The following is a 23,005-nucleotide window of genomic DNA, read 5'->3' as shown; positions in this document are numbered from 1 at the left end:
GATTTAAAGCTAAAGGTCTGAAGGACCCAAAAAATGGGATGTGGTGCTCCAAGGATAGACAAATAAGACAGAATGTGCCTTTTTTTTTTCACTCGATGGGTCACACCCAGCCAAAGTTTACACAGATGAAAGGCTTGTTGGTATAAGGCCTGCTGAACAAGCTGCGGCTGTCCAGGTTTCAGTCATTCTCAGGCAGAGCTGTTCTAATAAGGCTAAAATATCATTTTTTATCTGCTTACTTACTGTTGTTTTAATATACTGCCTCTGCCTTTAATCCAATCTCACATTTCTAATCTTTTCCTGGTTCAACAGCATGTCATGTACATGCACAGGATGAGAAAAAAACATAAAGCAGATCATAAAACAGACCTTGTTTATGCTGCAGCATATGGCCAATGAGAGAGAGAAAGAGAGCCGAGTATTGAGTTCTTCTTTTTTTCCCCTAATTTTGTTTCTAAATGAAGCCATCTTTAGTTGTAATCTTCTTTCTGCTCCCGATCTAAGGAGATTACCCTCGGATAAATATTGTTTATGTTGCGATGAGCATCACAGGGCTAAGCTTTCATTTTCTGCATGAATTTCTCTCCCCCCCTTCAGCAGCCTGACGGGACACATTCTTGGAGAACACAAAGGAAAATCATCTCATGTCGTTATTCAGAGAGTTAGTTCAGGTTATCACGGCAATTTCCACGGTCAGCTCCACATTTCTCTGTTATTTTTGTGCCGTGTGGAAACATAGATATGCTCAGGAAGCCAGTTCTCTGGATGTCAATACACAGAAAAAAAAAAAAGGGACAGCCACGGCGTGATGAGCAGCCCCCGTTTTTTTTTTTTTTTTTTTCAGAGCGATAACTCATGAAATGTTACATGACACACACTCCTGGAATATTATCCCACTGCCAGCCTGCGGGCGATTGGCTGAGTCCTAACATTCTCCTTTCATGGGCTTGTACATGAGCGAGAGTGTGCATCTTGCCACACTGGTGGGAATCCTAAAATAAATGTAGCAAGTGGCTCCCAACCTTCATCACCACTCCAGTGAAAATGAGATCTTTTTCCCAGTCAGCTCTCTCTATGGCCTATTTTGGACGGCTTGATGGATCGAATGTACCCTGACCGCGGCTCAATTCGTCTTCCGGTCATCAGCCATCATCGCACGGCAGAAAAAAAAAATAAAAATAAAAGCGCACCCACTGTACCCGAAATCAGGATTTCTGAGCCAGAATCGGGGGGGGGGATTAAAGAAGTGATGGAGCGTTCATCAGTTAGATTAAAACTCCTAATGAAGTGTGCACTGCGACGGAGTCAGACATCTCAGAAACATACAGTGGGAAACAGTCCAAGTGTGATAAACGAACAGCTGTGTGAGATCTTTGGTTTTTAAGAGGAACACATGACACAAAGCAATTACCCTACTTTGTGCAGCAATTAGTTTCTTTTTAGTATAGTTCTGTTTGGTTGTTTTTGTTTTTTTTTCCCACTCAACTGCAGATAGATATGGATTAAAGACAGAATTGTCTCATTGATTTAAGCTTCTCCTGTTACAGTTTCTTTAGCATCAGCTTAAACCCAATTACAGCAGATTTGGTTCCTGCAAGTCTCTGCGGAGTGATTCTTTTTTTCCCCTCTGTTTCCCCCCTTCCTGACTCCTGGATGTGGGAAACATTTTTATTTATATATTTGTAATTTTAGAGGGCAGGTCCCTAAGCATATTCATTCATCATTACATCTGAAACCTGCACCAACCAAAAGAGAAAAAAGGCAAGCGTGGTGCTTTAATTAAAAACGGAATCATATCTCAGTGAATTGAAAGGGAAAATGTTTTTTTTTCTTTTTGGTTCACTTGTTTGTTTGTTTCTGTTGTCTGCTGTTTCTCCCCTGTGAACGTCTGAAACACCGTCTGCATGGAACATAATTTTCTCCAGTGCAAAAAAAACAAAACAAAAAAAAACAACACAAGAACTGTGATCTTGCATGTCAATTGATTCATCTTAATTTGTAAATAAAAATGCATTTTGTAAGACAAAAAAAGACAAAAAAAAGAGAGAAACAGAGGGAGTAAGGCTGGTTGGAGAGAATATTTGGTGCTTTCCAAGAGCCTTCAAGGCTCATTTTGCAGAATAAATCAATGAGCACAGAGACTGTCATCTTTAAAGAAATCCTGATCCTCTTCCCTAACAGCGTGCACATCCCGCCCCGGCTGCCAACTGGCTTCTGCATGCTGCAGCTGCTGCCTTCACAGAGCTAAAGTGACTTGTTGCTGATTCTGTGACCGGTTTAAATAAATTCCAACCTGTTGCTGTTTATCCCTCCTCGACCTCCTCCCCTCCCTTTTCCCTCACCCTTTTGCAGAGGTTTACCAGTAAGCAGGATGTAATCAGGCACTACAACATGCACAAGAAGCGGGACAACTCCCTGCAGCATGGCTTCATGCGCTTCAGCCCCCTGGACGACTGCAGCGTCTACTACCATGGCTGCCACCTCAACGGAAAAAGCACCCACTACCACTGCATGCAGGTACACTGCAGCTCCCCCTCGCCCACCTACACATACGACCACAAACGTAGGGTGGGCATGACTTAAAGCGTACAATATACACAGACATGCAATAAAAAAAAAAAAGAAGCCCTGCAACCTTGGTTCAACATGCTTCAGCATGAATAACACAAATAACTCGCTGCTGCAAGGAAATCCAAAATATGCGATTAATGTCAGGTTAACCTGCAACAAGGGTAGGACTGAAATGTTTTACATTTATTAAACCCAATTTTCAGCTTTAAAAAGTCTCATATGTGTTTTATAGTAGATCATTTACAGTTCACATTTACAAACTGGGAAAACCCCTTGCAGGTTTTCCCAAAATATTGTGTTTTTTTTTCACATTTTACTTTCTGATTACAGCAGAAAGTCTTTTGAATTATCGACCAGCAATGTACATCTAATATAAATAAATCTGTTTAGAGCTACATGATTTCACTGCACGGCCTCTGGCTCCATGTTTGGGGTCGCAGACTTCTGCCCCCCCAGCTTACACTCCTTACTGCTTTGAACAAGTTTCCTTCGAGGATGATGCTCTGTTTAGCTGCACCACCACAAATAGTTTTGCATGCAGAGCAACAAGTTACATTTGACCCAAGCGCATTCAGAGATTTATGAAGAAGATTTGTAATAAATTTTCTGTTGACGGTTTGTACGGCCTGAGCTGTGCACCTTGTAGCTCGTCTACAGTTTCCATGTGACTCTTTGCAGCTTGATTAAAATATCAAGGTGCAAGAAAGTGAAGCATGTTGATTATTACACTGAGATAATATTTACTGTCTGATTTCTGAAGACAAATGGTAAGAGGTTGTTTTAGGGGTGTTGGTGGCTTTATGGTTTTCAGATTTTTATTTGGAAAAATAAATAATTTTCCTTCCACTGCACAATTACATACGACTTTGTGATGGTCTATTTTGTTGACATTAAAAGTCAACAAAATAGATGAAAGTTTGTGGCTGCAGTGTGTGAAAATGTGAAAAAGGTAAAGGGTATCGTTATGTTTCAAGGCACCCTGGTTAGACTTTCGTTGCTTCTTCCATCAACTTTTTCTCAGCCATTCACCCTTCAGCTTGTTTTTTTTATTTAAATTGTTTTTAAGGGAATTTAGATCTAAACGCTTTAATTGAGCATCTACCACCAGCTTTCTGACAAAGAGCTGTTTAAATTACCAAAATTTGGTGTGGAAACAGTCAATATCCTGTACGGAGGTGACTGTATACTGTGGGCGTATTATTGTGTAAAGCCAAAAATCACCAACTTAGACAAAGTTTACACTGTTGAAAACTGTACTTCAGCTATACAGTAGAATAAATATTTTTTTCTAACCCCCATAGATATTAAATGATTTATAAAATGATACTAAAATGCACAAAAAACCTTAATTATAGAATATTTACAGTGAAAGAAAGACTCTACGGTTTCATAAGAAATAAAGCTTCACCAGAGTAAAAATGCACACACACGCGCAAACCAAAAAATATTTATATATTACATACTTGAGTAAATGCAATGAAAACGAGTCAGATTCTGTTGGCTCTGACTCATGGATTTACAGTTCTGTCTTTAAACAGTAGCCTGGGAAAGAAAGAGAAAAAGAAGTTCCAGAAACCAAATCAAAATGAAGAAATTAAAGCGAGTGAATAGATGCGAAGCTTCGGTGTGTAAAGGTTCTCCTCACTCTCTCACTCCTTAATTGGCATGGATAAAATTTCCCTAAGGTGTTTATATAAACTACACATTTTTCATCTTTTAGTACCAAGCAGCCTGTTGAGGATTATTCCCCTTCTTCTGGATTTGTTTAATTTTTGTTTCATCTGCTTATTTTCAAAGTGTCACTACAGCAGGGCAGCCCAGGATGGCTCCATATATATATATATATATATATATATATATATATATATATATATATATATATATATATATATATATATATATATATTCCTTTTTTATATATACCTCTCCGACGGCGTAATTGTTATTAGGATATTTCAGCCGTTGTTTAACAGACGCTGAGAACCTGCAGATGTTGGCATCGGCTGCTCTGATTTAAGAGGCGGGGAGGGGAAAAAGAAGAAAGAAGCAGAGTGGCGTTTTTTTCATTGTTTGACTCAATATGGAGAAGTTGCCACTGATGATATACAATCGTTCCTTTTAAATTCAAACATTACCTCGTTTTTTCCCTCTTTGTTGCTTGTAAGGAGTCGTTTGTTTCCAGAATATTTTTAAACTAAAGATCAAGACAGTCATCTTACTCCTGTGGTTTCCTTCTGCCCCCCCCGCCCCACCACCTAGCTCAACCTTTTTCTTTTTTTTTTCTCTTAGTGTTACTGTAAGCTTGTGGCATCTCCACCATCACGTTCCAAATCTGAATTTCATTTTCTAAAAGGCAGCTTCTGCCAGGAAGGTACTGTAGTTTCACAAGCCTCCTGTGACCACCACCTCTTTCAGTTACTACCTTTTTCTTTCCAATTGTTACAAAGATGACAAAGATTGTTTCCAATTCAAAGGGTTAATCTGAAACCGGTGACGCTCACATGTGCATCACCACAAATTAAAAGTTGAATGTGAGAAAATAACCCTCTTCCACTCATTTCTAGGCCACTAGCATTTTGTTAACCACAGTGCGCTCCCTCTTCTGTACCCCGTACTGTATATCAGATATCTTTAAAGTACCGCACTTCAAGAAGCTACCTTTTTTTTATCTTCTTCGGTCTTTTCCTCGCAAACCGAAACTCTGATGTGTGCTGTCGGCCCAGATCTCGTTTTCCATCACCGTGCTTTCTCTCTCTCTCTCTCTTTTTCTCTCACTCTCTCTTCTCTCTAGGTGGGGTGCAGCAAGGTGTACACCAGCACCTCAGATGTCATGACCCACGAAAACTTCCACAAGAAGAACGCCCAGCTGATCAACGACGGCTTCCAGAGGTTCCGCGCCACCGAGGACTGCGGCACCGTCGGCTGTCAGTTCTACGGCCAGAAGACCACGCACTTCCACTGCAGGTGATGCACGTGGTCAACAATGCAAGCATGAAGAGTTTAAATGCAAAACAAAAAGATCAAATGAAATCGGACTTCTGGCAGATTTAGGTTTGAAGGTAGCTTTTAGTTTTATGAGATGCATTTTCTTTTAACTGGAAGTAATATATCCAGCTGCGATCCTAAATTAAATTTGATATAAAATTTGTGGAGGGAGCAAAAGATTAGGGTGATGGCAAAGAGGCCTGACAAACTCCAAAAGTAATGAGAACTAGTCTAAACAGCAGTGGAGACCCACATAAAGCTGCTCTTCATTTAGAAGACGGGCATAAATAATTTCCAGCTTTAAAAGAATAATAAAAATAACCACCGATTTATACTAAGCTTCTCGTATATCATTTTATTATCTTGAGCAATGCCTGTCTTATTTCCTTTTAGGAATAAAGTTTTTGGTTGGATGAATGAAAAAAATATATATCTTTATCTGAGAGATGTAAGAATGACTTGGCTTTAATATATATCATTTGGTGAAATGAATAAAGTTGTGAAATCCTCAAATTTTACTTGAAATAAAGTGTAATTAGAGAACACTAACACAAATAATAAAATCATGTATAATGGCATAAGTTTTTTAGAGTGATATTTAAATATTCTTAAACTTTTAAGAATATTTATTGATAATGGCAATAGAAATGCTGGTGAAAATCATCTCTGCAGTCTGATGCCGCCAACAACATGTTTAATGTTGGGGTTGAATATTTTGCATTTAGGCTAAAAAGTTTCATTTAGGTCTGGTAAAATAGCATTAAGCTCTTAATTTGATAAACAATGCAGAAACATCAACTTAACATTTAAGGAGTTATATGGTGAACAATTCATCTCAGTAAGAAATGTGTTATTAGAAAATACCATGATGCTGCCACCACCATGTTATAGGGTGGAAATCGAGTGTTCATGCTGATTTGTTCATAGTATTTTGCATTTATTTCAAGAAGTTTCAATTAGTTTCAGTGGATTTTACTTTTCCCCTTTCCTGAGACTTATTGGCTGTGAACCAAAGTGAAATCCCAACAAGATACATTGAAGCTAGCTGCTTTAACTGGAACAGGGATATTTTCAATTCCTTTTAGGTGGTTATTTAACACATTCCTATTAATTATTTGCACAGGCGTCCGGGATGCACGTTCACTTTCAAGAACAAGTGCGACATCGAGAAGCACAAGAGCTACCACATCAAGGACGACGCGTACGCCAAGGACGGCTTCAAGAAGTTCTACAAGTACGAGGAATGCAAGTACGAGGGCTGCGTGTACAGCAAAGCAACCAACCACTTCCACTGCATCCGCTCCGGCTGCGGCTTCACCTTCACCTCCACCAGCCAGATGACCTCCCACAAGCGCAAGCATGAGAGGCGGCACATCCGCTCCTCCGGCGTCATGGGCCTCTCCTCCACCTTCCTGGCCCCGAAGGATGAGCCAGAAGAGTCCAGCAACGACGACCTGATGGACTTCTCGGCCATCAGCAGCAAGAACTCCAGCCTGAGTGCCTCGCCCACCACCCAACAGTCCGCCACCACGCCCCACTTGTTGAGCACGCCCACTACCGCCACCGCCTCCTCGATGTCGGGCCACAACCTCAAGCCCACCCAGTCGCTGCCCGGCGCGGGCCAGCGCATGTCGAGCCTGCTGACTCAAAATCTGCCCAGCAACATGCCGGTAGCGCTTGCACTTTCAAACAGCGCCCTGGCCTCCTCCAACCCATTCTTCCCGCTTCTGCCGAGGCTGCCTCTACAGCCTCCCCCGACGGCCGCTGGCCTGATAACGGCCGCGTCTTCTGGAGCCCACTCCATGCCGACCGACTCTCTGACCCAGGGTGGCTCGTCCATGGGGGGAGATGCAGCCATGGCACCAACTCCAACATCCTTTGCCAATTCTTCCATTTTGGAGAAGATCTCTGCAAGCAAGGGTCTGATATCACCCATGATGGCCAGATTGGCGGCGGCTGCCTTGAAACCGTTAAACAACACAGACACAGGTTGGTCGCTTTAAACTGACAACTTCCGCACAGTAGATCACAATGTGGTCAAAGCGACCACTCAGATTTTTAGAGGGATATATTTTAGACATTTTCATTTTGATTATTATAAATTAAAGTTAATAAAAGTCAAAGAAATGTTAGAGAGATGCAGTTAAAGAAGCTTGCTTTTCAGAATGTTGCATGAAAGCCAGCATGTTAATGGAAAACTGAGTGGAAGGAGAAAGTTTGGTTTAAAAGGTGCACTACTTGAACATCTTTCTCCAGCTTCTGAATTTCCCCAAAACGCTTAAATTGGGTTTGCTTTACAATCCTCTGGTTGTTCCTGGTGTCTGTGCACCTTTTCTTTAACTACACTTTTTTCTTCCACCAAGCTTCCATACATATGCTGGGATTCAGTATTCTTTGAACAGCCATCTTCTTCATCAGTGATTGGTTGTGGTTCACTCTACTTGTACAGGATATCTGCTGTAATGCCAATTGATTGTGTCAGGCACGTTTCCTGATTGGAAACCCTTCCATGTTGGTTTCTGAAAAAGTGAATGTTCTTTGACAAAATTTGAAAGTAAAGCTTTAAACATCACTTTCATTGATAAAAAAAATTCTAACTTATCGAGATAAGGCTTAGATGGTCAATTACTGGTCATAAAATTGCATTGAAGAAGGGGAAAAACAACAACTTTGGACTCAGAAATTACACAAGTCAAAGGTCAAGCATTGTGTGTTAGATTATATATTGGTTCTAATACATTACAGTTGTGCGTTTCTGCTTTTGTACCTGGAGACAAAAGCATATCTCCCTCCTGAGTGTGGACAGAGCAGTCAGAGTGCACTTAGAGGTCAACTCTATAACCATCCTCAAAGTAGAAGAAAAAGCCAGGAGAGCCTGCGCTTTCGGGCTTAAAGGGACAAACCAGAGGCACGGTGCTCTGCTCTGGCTCTGTTATTGTGTTGATCGCTTGTTAGATACTCACAATCCATTTGGAGATAAATGCGCTGACAGGGGGAGAGTAGAGCCTGTAAAAGTCTCTTATGATGTTCAGAGTGGGGGGCTCATGGGGCTTGTGTTGAACATGTTTCCTCATCATTGGCCTCTTATCTCTGTCTGCGCTCGTTCCAAGCAAATGGAGGTGGAATGAAATTAAGTTGAAAAATTGCCAGAAAAAAAAATAAAAAAGATTTTCATGCGCAAACTGATAAAAAAAAAGAAGTGAAATCACTGAGGTAGAAATGACTCAAGGCAGCAGAGTGAGGAAACAGGCTCTGATACAAGGAAGACGCTCATCAACAAAGTCTTTCTGAATTTCTAGAAACCTCCGGTTTTGACGAAAACATGTCAGCGTCTGCTTAGCATAATTCAAATAAGTTTTGGAGGTAATTGGCTTGTCTGTGTTTATCATATTGCTCCAAACAAAGCCCCATTCGAAAATGAAAATAAAGCGTTTAATTCTGATAATGCACTGCGGAGCGTGGCGCCGCATTCATTTAGAGCGGGTTCTCGGTCTGAGCAGGTGGGGGGTGGATTTCAAACGGGGGTCGCTCCGGATGTTGGTGGAAGTGGGGAAGGATTATAATTCCTGCTGGTGTTCCCAGAGCAGGACGGGCCCAGAGAGAGAGAGAGAGAGAAAGAGAGAGCCAGGGGCAGCTGCTCTGAGCCGAGCCCAGCCTGTCAGGCTCAGCTCCACCTTTTGGGCTTCCAGCAGGTAGCAGCAAACTCTGCTGGGGTTGGGAGGCACCTGCTGAGGGTGGGGCCTCCACAGATGGTCCCTTCTCATTTCAGACGCACCGCTACAGCTCAGATCTGTTCTTTCAAATATCCCCTCCCCCTACCTCCACCCTACACACACACACGCCACCACATTCTCAATCACAAACATTTTTGTAAAAGAAGTTGATGCCTCGCAGAATGGAGGGTTAGCTGTGGTTTTATTTCTCTTATTTGCTTCTGAAAATGTGTGAACAGGACATTTGGGGCTAAAATGAGGAGGAAGTGGTTTGTGCTTCTCTGTCAAAAAGGTGTGAGAGAAGTCATTGCGTCAAGGCTATTTTGGCAGTGTTTATTTTCTCATCTGGCTGCGAAACTTTGCCTCTTTTTTTGCAGTAAATTGAGCCTCTTTTCCTGTTTCTGCATTCAGTATTTCTTCTTCTTTTTTTTAATTAATGTTCCACTCTAATTTACCCCTAAGTTTTCTTTTTTTTTTTTTTTTTCCCAGAGATTCGAGCATCTGAAGGGTTTACTAATTAGACGCACAGTACAAATGATCTTTCACAAGCTCTGTATCTTATCCAGAGTAATTACATGGTGTACATTATTCCTGGATAATTTCCAGAAAGAAGCTGCTTTGAGTCAAACTCATTTGTTCTCCCTCCTTGGGAAGTGAATAGAAGAAAAAAAAGAAAATAAAAATAATAATAATAATAATAATGATTTCATGAAGTGCATCCAAGTCTTTTTTGTCTCTATTTAAAAGTCAACTTATCATCTGATTTATCCAAGTATTATTTTACAGAGCTTGCAGATCATTTGCAGATCATGCAGTTAGTGGCTCTTCTTGATGGAATATGCTCCCGTTTTGTCTCCCAGTTGATTTAATTGTCAATGACAAGGCAGGATTCGTCTGGCTAGTTAATTTTGGGCATTCTCTCATCAAGTTGAAGGTTTGGGAGGGGGAGGTGAAGGGATGGGAGGGCTGGATGTGGACTCTGGTAAGCATTTGGTGACCTCAAACCAGAAGCATTATTGTCTGACTGTTGTTTTCCCTCTAAGCCCCACCGCCCCCCACAGCCCCTCCAACCTCAACCATTGTCAAACTGAACTGACACTGACACTGACACTTCCCCATCTCCTAGCTTTCAGCTGACAAGGCCCAAGACTGGCTTTTCCACTCCTATTCGCTCTGATATGTCTCTGGGTCATCTTTTAGCAGGAGGAAACTCCTTGATTTTTTTTTTTTTGTTCCACCCTCCCGCCCCCCATCATAGGCTAGGCTCGTCCCATTTTTTTTTCTCTTTCAAAAAGGAGCAGGTCCTGACCAGGGCATACACTTGGATGCCTGTGACCTTGCCTGTCACTATCCCTGATTCCTCAACACCAGAAAATGGCTGCTGGTGCACTCCAGCTTCAGTGTCCTAGAGGTTAACCCAGAGGTGCCTCACCTCCCACATATATTTTTTAAGACAAAGCTCCACTTCTTGTCAGCCAGAGGCTCGGCTTTCTGTGTGTAGCCTGAGGACAAATTAATATTTCAGTCCCCCGGGATCGGGAGGGGGACCAGAATTCACCTTCCTGTCAGCATTTCTACCTCAGGTCGTCCCCTGCTGTTTATTTATTGCAATTCCACTCCGCTGTCCGCTGAATACCTATTTGGCAGAGACGGTGATAGAGAGGTCACAATATTTGAACCAATCTGATTGGCTGTCAGCTCCAATCTGACCGACATGGCGCCCCTGTTCCTCGTGGGTATGCTTGGTGGCATTGGCCGCCATCCGTTGTCAGGCCAACATGAAAGCCAGAGAAAGTGGGAACGGAGGAGGAGGAAATGGAGGAGGAGGGGCGGGTGGCCAATCTGAGACTGCCACTTTCCCTCAGCATTAGCATCTCACTTAATGACCAGTTAAGAGGCAGCCTGGCAAATGAGTTGTGACAAGTGCTGCAGAAAAAGGAGTCTTTTTCCCTCATATCTCCCGCCTCTCAATCACCGTTTAAAAGGCTTGACGGCCTGACATAATTTCGCAATAATTATCACTCGGAGTATTCTTCTCGGGCCAGGACAGAAGTCAGATTGGATCTTGTCACAGCGTAATAATGCTGACCAACAATAACTTTGTTGTCTCTTCTCTCCTCTGCCTCGTCTTTGGCTTGATTCCTCAGGGAATGGGCAGCCAGGCTCCGCCAGCCAGTTTAATCTGGTTCAAGTGAAGCAGGAGCCTGTGGATGGTAACGCCGGCGCTCCACAAGATTCCCAACAGGAGCACAGCCTGGACCTGAGCAAGAAAGACCACAGGTATACTGACACTGCAAGCCATCCTAATTGATATATATATATATATATATATATATATATATATATATATATATATATATATATATATATATATATATATAAATATATATATATATATATATATATATATATATATATATATATATATATATATATATATATATTATAAATTATATATAATTATAATATATAATAAATATATATATATTATAAATTATATATAATTTATAATATATAATAAATATATATATATTATATTATAAATTATATATAATTTATAATATATAATAAATATATATATATATATTATAAATTATATAATTTATAATATTATATATATATATATATATATATATATATATATATATATATATATATATATACACACACACACACACGCACGCACGCACACACCCACATACACACACACCCCCACACACAATTTATCCTAAATGATCATTTGAAAAGGGAATTACAGTCCTATCCATAGCGGTTGAAAGCTCAAAAGATAAAACAGACCTAATGGACTCCATTTAGCCTTCCTGTTATCTGCTTCAACTCTTGCTCTCTGAAACCAAGGCTTGAGAGAGCAAGTCTTGAAACCTCACTGACTAATCATCATTTTATTACCCATGTTTTCTAATGTGACCTGCTAACACCATTCATTCATAATTTCTTTTCAATTATAAGAAAATATACTGTAAGCAAATAAAACATTTCTAGCCCAGCTATGATTGGCAGTCAATTATTTTTTAGGAGCAGAGGCAATGTCACATGATGTGTAAGACAGCAGTGACTGTTAAGCAAACTTTTTTAAATTAAAAATACTGATTTCACAGAAGTGATTTTTGTCACCTTTTTTAGAATGTGACCAAAAATCACTGAGAAATCAAATGCGTCTTTGTTTATCTCTACTTTAAATATTGTCCCCCCCCAAATTCAAACACTTCTACGTAAGTCAATTCATTTTCATCAAATTGATTTATCAATGATAAATCAACTCCTATTTATCAATAACCCTCTACCCTGCACCATGTTTCTCAGAAAGACAGCATTTTTCTTCTTCATTATACTTGCGTCCCTCCTATGATAAATAGTAATATTTACTATTCTCATGCAAATCTTGACTAAACATTGTTCATTTTCCTTGTTTCAGTAATGAATCAAATGGACACCCTGTACCAGGGAATACATCTCTTTTATCCTCGCTTATGAATAAGGTAAGATCCATCCATCAAACGCCTTTCATCTCAAGACAAATTAGCGGGACACGGAGGGGCCTGTTTGTTTTTTAATGTTTCACCGCTAATAAGATGAGTTTGTATCATTTAAATTTTCCAGCCATTTTTCATACGTTGTAATTTTCGCTGCACCTCTCACAAATTAATATAATGAAGCAGTAGCTCGGTGCCATGCCAGATATATAGAGATGTTTGTTTTTTGATGAGCTGTTCTGAACTTGCCTTCCATTTTTTTTCTCCCCTCCCTTTATACTTTAACTTCCCCGCCTCATTCTGCATTTATTTATAGAGTTTATAAATTATTTGATTAAAAAGTCAAGGGAGTAAAAGAAAAAAAAAAAAAACAAGAAGGCGCTGCCCTCATTTTTTAACAAGTCTAAATGTGAGCGTATGGAAATTTAAATGTTTGTGTGAAGATTAAAATGGACACGGTTTTAGCTATAAATCTTATCTGCCTGATATAAATGCGCTGGGTGGTTTCCATCACTGATGTAATGGCAGATTAGTCTCACTTTTTTTTCTTCCTATTCTCTCAACAACTGATCAAGACCTCCTCCCTCTTACTGTATGCTTCCCTTCCTCAAACACTCGTCTTCTAAATCTTCTTCTCAGACAGCTTAACTTCAGGCTTACAGTCAGTAAACACAAACAGCGGAGTTGGAGTTGTCTTACAGCTCCACTGTTGTGTCAGACTTCTGGGGTTTTGATTTGAACCACCGCATCACATGAAAAGGTTAACATATGCCCCCGGAGAACACTTAGCAAATACGCCTGGCCCAAACTCAAGCAGGCAAGAAACAAAAAAAAAAAAAAATGCCTGCCTGTTTGTAATCCTGGCTGCTCTCTTTTGCTTTGCCAAATTTCGGGTGTATTTGTCGGCTCGTTTTCACGCTCTCGCTAACATATGCGAGCGCTGCGCTCGCGGATGCTCTGCCAAAACTAAGCGGCTGGTAGCTCATTTGCCCTGTGTGTTTCTGTAGATGTCCCAGGTGAACCCTGCCCTCTTCAATGCCATGAACCTGAAAACCGAGCTGCAGGGAGGCCAGGTCCACGACACCTCTGAGGCAGCTCAGTACCTGCACAGAGTGCTGAAGAGGCCAGAAAACACCACTGAGATCTGGAAGACATACCTCCGCAGGTAAAGCAAACAAAAAAAAACACTTTCTGCACTGCGAAAAAAAGTATTTGCACCCTCACAGAGTCAACACAAGAAGTAGTTTTTAAAATTTCAGCTGTGAAGAGAAAAGAAGCTATCCAAACACGACAGGACCAATGAGAGAAGCAATTGCCTATTACACCTAAAAACTGGTTGTGCCACTCTTTACAGCATCAACTGCCATTAACTGGTTTTGTTAACTGGAAATGAGTCTTTTGAGTTTGGGCCTCTCTTGTTCACAGAATCAATTCATTCACAATTGATTCTGTAGCATTCAGGTCACATTATATCATTTCAGTTAGGTTTATAACTTTGACTATGCCACTCCAAAACATTTATTTTGTTGTTAACCTATTCATAGCTTTGGATCATTGTCAAGCTTTACAACCCATTGTGTACCTGTGGATATGATGCTGTTTTTAGTTGCTTAATGGTAAATGTGGAGTGGCTTTTTTATTTTAGTTGGTTTCGTTTTCGACCTCATGGAAAAGCTTTTGATGTACTCTTGGAGTAATTTTGGTTGGCTTGCTAATGCTGAGAAGGTTGACCTGTGATCAATGTTTTCTCGGTCTGGTTCACTGGACTTTCAAATGACTAAGTATAAATCTATAATCCTATAACTCTCCACACTGATACATATTTCTGAATTTGTTCTTACATCTACTTAGATCCGAGTATGATGTGTTGTTTTTCGTGCTTTGTCGTCTACTTTATGCTATCAGGAAAGTTTTTTCTTGACTCTTAAGATGAGACAGTATTCAGTCATCATTGTTGTTGGGGAAGCTGAAATCAGATTTCATAAAAATGTGGTTAATCACACTTAATTCGTGATCTAACAAGGGGGTGTGATTTATTTATTTTTTTTACTTTTTCACTAAGCTAAGTTGGTTCAGATAGGATTTCCCCCTTAATGAGTAAAACCATCATTTAACAACCAATTTTTCTTTGCTCTTATCTTTGTCTTGTACTAAAATCAGTTTGATGATCAAAAACATTGAAAAGTGACATAAAAGTGAAAACGGCTGAAATTCGTAAGCCGAAATATATATATATTAATAGCCCAGAATGACATTTGAAAGTGACAGTAAACTGTTCAGGGCATTTATCATTGTACATGACGTAAAGATTTATATACCAGGAAATCCCCCAAAGGCGTAAAGAATCCAATCTTGCAGGAATTTGTTTTGGCTTACCGTATGACAAAACTGAAAGTCTTTACTGAAACTGTTATGAGAAGCTGAACGAGTTGTCTTCTTTTTGGGAAAGCAGTACATTTACACGTCTTTTTTTTAAATCCTCCAATACAAAGGTTTGACACAGATGACTTCTGTGAGGCACAGTGTGACTTTCTCCATAAGGTGCACTTTCACTGCCTGGTAGAGGACTGTGGGGCCCTTTTCAGCACTGTGGACGGGGCCATAAAACATGCTAAGTGAGTGTCACACCGCTTCTTGTTTGGAAAATATGGCGCTTTGCTTTGCTGATCAGTATAAAAAAACGGAGGCCGCCTCCATCCTCTCTTTCAGCTTCCACCTTCGAGCCACCTTGAAAGTAAAGCCGGAGTCTCCGTTCAGTGACGGTAAAGAAGCCAGCGAAGCAGCTCCGCCGCAACCCGTCGCCCCCGTGTCTATAGCCAGCAATCCCTCCATGGACGTGGCAAACCTCACGTCCTCCGGTGGCTACAGCTCTCCTCCTCCATCACTGCTGGCCTGGAAGCAGCTGACCGGCAGCATCCCTCAGATGCCAGCCTCGATGCCCAACCTGCCCGCAAACTCGCCTCTGGCCACCACCTCCCTGGAGAACGCCAAGCCACAAGTCAAACCCGGTTTTCTGCAATTTCAGGAGAAGTATGTAGTGTATTTTACAGTACCTTACAAAAGCATTTTTACCACTTGAACTTTGTAATGTAATATTGTTGTCAGCATGCCACAATTACAAAACTACTTGGATTTGGGCATCCACATAAATGAACAAGCAAGACGAGGAGATAAACTTTCTCCTTGACTTGAAGGACAATTTAATCACTTTTATCAAATTATCTCGGGAGAATTTTATTTTAAGCCAGTAACCTACATAACCGTAGCTCTTTTTTTCTACAGTGATCCCTGTTTGGCTACTGACTGCAAATACTCAAACAAGTTCCACTTCCACTGCTTGTTTGGGAACTGCAAGTATGTGTGCAAGACCTCCGGAAAGGCGGAGTCCCACTGTCTGGACCACATCAACCCGAACAACAACCTGGTCAACGTCCGCGATCAGTTCTCCTACTACTCCCTGCAGTGTCTCTGTCCCAACCAGGTGAGTGCAGCTGGTTCTCAGGAGTGAGATCACTGGCTGTCATCTCTTGGAGGTTTCTAAGCATGAAGTATGCTATCTATTAGACCAGTATTTGAGCTTATTTGACTCAAGGCTTTCACAACCACTGCTCCTCGTCTTCCATCTCCGCTGAGAAAGACAGTCGACTCACCCCAGTAATGCCTGTTTATATGTCAATGATGTCATTTTGACTGCCGCATTCTCCTCTCAGAAAAGGCCAATTTAGCTGATATTACCCAATAAATCATTGTCACTTGCACAGTAAACAAGGCTGTCTGGAATAGGGCAAAAATCAGGGGAATGCTTGGCAAATCAAACCTAAATGGCATCCCCCCTGCCTGCTCTCATGAGCCAGTATTTCGAAAACCGTTTAAATGAATTCATTAATGTGTCGAAAATCACCCGTCTCACTGAAAGTCCCTCCCGCCACTCCCCTTCTCCTCCTTCTGCTCCCCGTCCGCCTCCTTTTAGCCTCCCATCTCCTGAACCGAGCGGATCTTATTTGGCCCAGTCCTCTGGGATGTGGGCCTCAGAAACAGATGGTGGTGCAGACACGAATGGGGGAAGCTTTTGACAATCTTAAAAAAAAATTATAATTGTACCTTAAAATAACCAGAAAATGGACGATGCTGCACAATAAGTGCATTGAATCCAGTTGGTCAGATTTTGGGGAGAGTATAGAAAAGTTTGGAATTTGATTTGAGTGTTTTTCTGATCTGGACAAGTCTGAATAAGAGACACTATCTGTTTTCATGTTTTATCAATATTTTCTCTTTTCCCTTCTTGCTTGTTGTTCTTTGTTTCTTTGTTTCTTTTTTTTTTTTGTTCAATCTGATTTATGCAGGGATTTTTTACAGTGAACTTTAATGTGTTCTAAAACAGGCTAACAAAATTTCAATCTAACTTTTGGCCTGAAAAGTCTGGAAGTTTTACATGAAAAATGCTTTGCTGTAGAAGCGCCTAATTTTTCTCCTTCTGTCTCGGCTGCAGCACTGCGAGTTCAGGATGAGGGGCCACTATCACTGTCTGAGGCCGGGCTGCTTCTTCGTCACCAACATCACCACCAAGCTGCCATGGCACATCAAGAAGCACGAGAAGGCAGAGCGCCGCGCCGCCAACGGCTTCAAGTACTTCACTAAGAGGGAGGAGTGTGGGAGGCTGGGTAAGAGCGAACATCCCTCTCATCCTCCATATGTAAGAAAACTTTTGAGCGGCTTTTGATTCGAGGATTAAAAGGAGTTACGCAGAGAGAGAGATGTACATTGATTTCTACTGGCTGTTGCAAGAGGATATTCTGTGTTTACAAAGGGAGAGAGCCCGGTGTTGGCAAACACAGCGTCGTGCTTTGTGAGAGCGGTTTAAAAGGGCACGAAACAAGGGCCCGCTTCGCAGATTTTGTCGCCGCGTTTTTGCATATTCACAATGCCGACCTCGAGTCCCAGAGGAAGTCTTGCCTGCGCAACTATATGAGCAATAATGTCAAAGAGGGCAATCACATCCAGGTTGTTTTCCTCTTTTCTTCTGCCGGCGTCAGAAATGAGCAATTAGGTTTGTGTTTGTTAATTATCTGGCTTGTCTGGTTGAGCCTGTTTGTGTTGCCTCTCAGCCGCCGCTGCCATCGCACAGAAAATGAATTAAAAGTGATCTGTTTTTCTTTTTTTTTTTCTTCTTTTTTGTTTTTTTTTTCTTTTTGTCAGATGGGTACACAAGCTTTTCACAAACAAAGCAAACAAAAACGGGCCCTAAACAGCTGTTTTTTGTCCCCACTCTGATCTGCCAACTGCATTGTTCAGGCTGGCGGGGGGAGAAAAAAAAAAAAAAAAAGGCAGAAAGGATTACCATCGCCGGCGCTCTAGTCATAAAGAATTGATGGGTTGCCAGTATCCATGGCAGCAACATTAAACTGAACACCGCTGATGTTGTTACCTGGTTTCTGTCTCACAAAAGGGCCTCTGTGTCACGGGGTTACTGTTATTTGCTCAACTTTGCGTGTCTGAAACCGGCGCGTGTGTGCAGGAGCTATTTGATGACACAGGCATGTTTTTCTCTTAAACCTGGTGCCATGGTTACTGACATGCTCGCACCTGCCCAGCATGTTACTCTTTCAATTATTTCTGCCTGCTTTTATATAATGGTATTTGATTAACAGGCACAAAAACGGAACAATCATTTAATTTGAAATCATAAAGCAATTAGAGCTAGACTAGTTTTAAAACAAGAGGAAAGAGCAGAAGACTGTGAAGCAGACAGCAGAAACAATTCAGAACAAAAGGAGAAACGACAACGAAGATACTTTGAGAAATGAATTTAATATGGTAATAATCGTATATTTACTTTGGTTTGGAGGGATGTGTGTGCATTATTGGCCCACAGAAAATGAGAATTTATTTATGTAAATTCCTAATTGAATAAAGCATGTCAGTGTAATAAAAGAGCTCCACAGGTTTAGTGCACAGAAGCCTTGACTTGCTCAGTGTGACACCAGTGATCTAATATTCCTCCTACATGTACACTCCGAAACACTTTGAAACCCAATCCCTCTTTTGTTGGAGCCATATCATGAAATTAAAAAAAGGAAGAAAAAAAATAGGACTAAAAATATTTCTCTTTGCGTTTAATCTAATCAGAACGCCCTCACGTTGGTAATGTGGCCTTTAGCGCTCTACTTACTTTCAGATGCCTCGCTACGCGTCGAAGACAAATTAATCTGCACGTTGAGAGTTTAAAGGGATAGTTCTAAATTTTTCAAACCTGCCATCATTTAATATCTGCTGGAGATAGCTTGCTTGATATCTTCCTTTAGAATACAGATTACTCAGTCTCAGAGACTAAAGCTAATTGCTAGCTCAAAACGAACCAAAGCAGACTTCTTATGTTTTTGGATTACTCCAGTCTCACAAACATCGTAGGATTTTACACCACTGGTATGTTATGTCCTCTGAACTGTCGTTGGAGGCTACTTACACAGAAGTAAAAAAAAACTATTTGCATGGGAAATGGCGATAGGAAGTGATGCATCACCAGTGGTTTTCTTGTGTGGATCCTGTATTGACAACGGATCATGTAAAGCTTCCTTTCAAATTAACTGTCTTAAATGAATAGTAGAGCAAAACAAATGAAATATGCTTAAACAGTTGTTTAAGCATATTAGTCAAAGACAAATTAAGAGTTTGTTTGCATTTCTGTAAAGGATAAATTCAGAGTTTGAATGTAAGTATTGATCTGGCTAGTTGGCTAAAGCTAATGGCTAATATGGCTCAGACCTAAACCAAACCTGACATGTCATGTACTGTCCTAAAGAAAACTACACTGACGCAAATCTTACAGCAAATGCTTTGTCATAAATCTTTAAACTGTCATCATGTTTGCATTGGGCTTTTATTTGAACAGAACCAAATGATTATGCAGGAAATAGTGGAAGGAGGAGGTGCACCACAAGTGAATCTTCCTGTATGGAACATGAGAACAGAACATGTAAAGCGTTATATTATATAACAGAACTGGTAAAGCAAATATATATATATATATATGTATGTATACATATATTTATTTCTTTAAATGTATATTTCTTTACATTTTATGTTGAGATTGAACTTGCTTTAATACCATCAAAATCTGCTTTGTTCTTTGTCCATCTTGGACTAGCTTTGAGCAGCATCCTCCAGTGACAAGCAATCACAACAGGCTTTACAGTGAAACTATTAACTGCTTACAACAATTCAACAGAACCTTTTAACAGTAAGGTCGTTTGATTTTTCTCCAGGTTGCAAATACAACCAGGTCAACAGCCATTTCCACTGCATCAGAGAGGGTTGCCAGTTCTCCTTCTTGCTCAAGCACCAGATGACCTCACACGCACGCAAACACATGAGAAGGATGCTGGGAAAGAACTTCGATAGAGTCCCCTCCCAGGTACGAAACACTACCAAGAGGAAGACATTCAAACCCAGTGTTCATCAAAATTTTTCTGTTTGTGTGTGCGCATGACTTGCATCGGGTTTCCTGTTCTATGAGTCAAATTCAGGGAAATATGTGGTGTTCTGCGAGAAAATAAGATAAATTTCTCATTTCCAGTCATACCAGTCAATGACAAACCCTTAATGACTGTTTTTTACAGAAATTTCCACACACAGTGGTGCGCAGGGCTGTCACACCTTTCCATCAGAGCACAGGATGTACCTTAAGCTCATTTAAGCATGTAGATTTTCTTGTTCTGTTTGTTTATTTTTTTTCTTCTTTTTTGTTCTGCTGCTTTCAAAAGACAAGAACATATTCTTTCAAAAATACGTCTTGAGAAATACTTGGTTGGTTGCCAACTGCATTATGACTCATAAAGCCTGTCTCGAATGTTTCTATACAGTTATGATAACTGTTGATGTTTGTTTTCCCTTAGGTGATGTCGCTCGGCCACAGGGCGGACGAGATGCAACACGCTTCTGGTTTGATGTCGGGGCCCGGGGCGTCTCAGGGGGGCCTCGCCTCTGGCTTCTCCTCCGCCGTCATGGACGACACCGATGACTACCTGGAGTACATGGGAGGAGGAGGCGGAGGAGGAGGCAGCCCCTTGGGGCTCTCCTCCGAGTCCTCCAACCAGGACCGGAGCTGCACCAGCACACCTGTGGGCAACGACAGCTCTCCTGCAGGTGAGGGCACGGTGAATTCAAAGACGCCAACTCACACATTCGGCCTCGCTCACGTTAATCTCAGCCATGTTGTTACTCAAATGTGTCATGATTCAGTAGTTTGGCTTACAATCAATAGACGCGAGTCATAATAACTTCTGAGGTTGATGACATCGCAGCATTCTTTCCTCCTGATTCGTTGACGAGACGTGCGGCGTTTTGCTTTGTCATCGTCATAAAACATCCATTCTGTACATCAGTGGTTATCGACCTGAGTGTACTTTATCACATCTTCTTCTGGCCTGACATCATCCCGTCAGCTTTAGCACTTGTAAGTTTGCTGAACTATGTGAAGTGTATCTTTTTGTTCTTCTCTTGTTTGCGCTAAATCTTAAGCCTGGCTGCAATTCTCGCATTTCTACACGGGATGCAGTTACGATCCACGACTCTCATCACTGTTGTTTTGGCTGGTGTTTGGGTTACTTGTCTTTGAATGGGCCTCATTTTGTATCATTCTCTTATCTTTTATCTTTCTCCTTTTTTTACCTCCCATCCCTCTGTGTGTGTGTGCGTGTGCGTGTGTGTGTGCGTGTGTATCTGTATGTGTGTGTGATGCGGCCCCTTGTTTTGGTGTACTTGTTTTTCCCCTCTCGCCTGTCCTTCACCCCCTTCTGGTCAACCTGTCTCTCCAGGACAAGGCTACCCCAACACCTCTTCTGCTCCCACCACCCCTGCTGACACTAGTGCTACCCAAAATGCGCCTCCTTCTTCCCCTCCTCCACCACCTCCTCCACCTCCTCCACCTCTTCCTCCCTCCGCTCCTCAGCCTGGCCTCCAGGCCCAGGCCCCGTCTCTCCCTCCCGCTCTTCTCCGACCTCCTCTGCCCTCGCTCCCATACCTCCTCTCTCCATCCTGTCTGTCATACTCTCTGCTCAGCGCCTCTGGGAGCACCTTTCAGCCACCAGAGCCGCCCTCTCAGTTAATGACGTTCATGTACAGGATGCTGCAGGTACTTATCCAAACCAACACTGCAGCTGTCACTCTCATTTACTGAGCCCTGTGCAGAGTTTTAACAGTTTATATATATATATATATATGTGTATATATCAGAATTAGTGAAAGGTTTATGTACACTCACCATCAGCATGCATGTTATTTTAATTTTGGGCCTCTGATGATGAGATTGAACTGTTTAGCTTCAACGTTTTTTGAAAACACAAATTTGATTTTTGTTTTTTTTTATTGTTTTGTGGAATTTCTCTAATCCAAACAGAGTCATAATTATACATATATGCAGGTTAAAATGTGTAAATATACACCCACAGTGTTTGGATAAATGTGATTTAAGTTGCTGAAAACCTTCACATTCTGTAGCCGTCAACAAGCTGATATCAATTCGAAAATCAGCTTTAAAGTTCTTTTGGGGTCGTCTTGATATTGGACCACCAAACCGTCTCTCCTGAGGATAATCTGAAGATTTCCGAAGAAATCCCTGGTTGTGAAATAGTTCTGATGCTGCCACCACCGTGGTTGACAGTTGGTTCAGTTGTCTAAAAGCTCCGTTTTTGCTTGCCCAAATCAAAATACCATTATTCACAAGGGATTTACTTGGAATGTGAGGTGTTTATTTTGGATCAGCCTGACCTCATTCCATCACGGCACAAAACTTGCCTTAGTATGGAGAATGACGCTGGTGCTCCAGCTGTTTGCATTTCATACCAGGTTGAACATTGCAGGATCGTTGGTTTTTCCTGAACATTTTAACCAGTTCGATTGAGATGGTTGAAACCTGGATAGAACTGGATGTTCTAACAGAAATCAAATCATCAGGCGTCTACGAAAGCCCACTGACCTGAAATCGCTATAAAATTGCATACAGTCTGTAATTTGCGAAGTAGAGTAGTGTTTGTGGCATTATCACGTCCTGAATAAAATTAAGGAAGTGCTTTGTTACAAAAACATAAAGGCACAGAATTATTAATGCATTCATGCCCATGATTAGTATATCGAAACTTCTCACCAGCGCTGTGCTATGCAGCAACAGGATAAACATGCATTCTTGCTCTAATGACACATCGGTGTGTGCTTTTACTTTTGCACCGAGAGACAGAGCAGTAAATT

General features: G+C 41.2%; 1 protein-coding gene across 5 annotated transcripts in view; it reads left to right on the top strand.

Moving 5' to 3' along the window:
* The window catches only part of casz1 (castor zinc finger 1), a 92,642-nt gene that overhangs the window by 66,737 nt on the left and 2,900 nt on the right, over positions 1-23,005 (top strand). For all 5 annotated transcript variants that reach the window (XM_055049940.1, XM_055049941.1, XM_055049942.1 and 2 more), the window contains 12 exons: positions 2,353-2,517; positions 5,363-5,535; positions 6,680-7,545; positions 11,417-11,549; positions 12,706-12,769; positions 13,771-13,928; positions 15,256-15,378; positions 15,473-15,793; positions 16,046-16,244; positions 17,253-17,424; positions 20,026-20,174; positions 20,656-20,905. In XM_055049940.1, the coding sequence (XP_054905915.1) occupies positions 2,353-2,517; positions 5,363-5,535; positions 6,680-7,545; positions 11,417-11,549; positions 12,706-12,769; positions 13,771-13,928; positions 15,256-15,378; positions 15,473-15,793; positions 16,046-16,244; positions 17,253-17,424; positions 20,026-20,174; positions 20,656-20,905 (2,773 nt within the window). The remainder of the gene's footprint in view (positions 1-2,352; positions 2,518-5,362; positions 5,536-6,679; positions 7,546-11,416; positions 11,550-12,705; positions 12,770-13,770; positions 13,929-15,255; positions 15,379-15,472; positions 15,794-16,045; positions 16,245-17,252; positions 17,425-20,025; positions 20,175-20,655; positions 20,906-23,005) is intronic.

Source organism: Poeciliopsis prolifica, unplaced genomic scaffold, assembly GCF_027474105.1.
Source record: "Poeciliopsis prolifica strain line A6 unplaced genomic scaffold, Auburn_PproV2 SCAFFOLD029, whole genome shotgun sequence".
Taxonomy (NCBI): Eukaryota; Metazoa; Chordata; class Actinopteri; order Cyprinodontiformes; family Poeciliidae; genus Poeciliopsis; species Poeciliopsis prolifica.
Note: the sequence above shows the minus strand (reverse complement) of the source record. Positions and strands in the feature narration are given on the sequence as shown.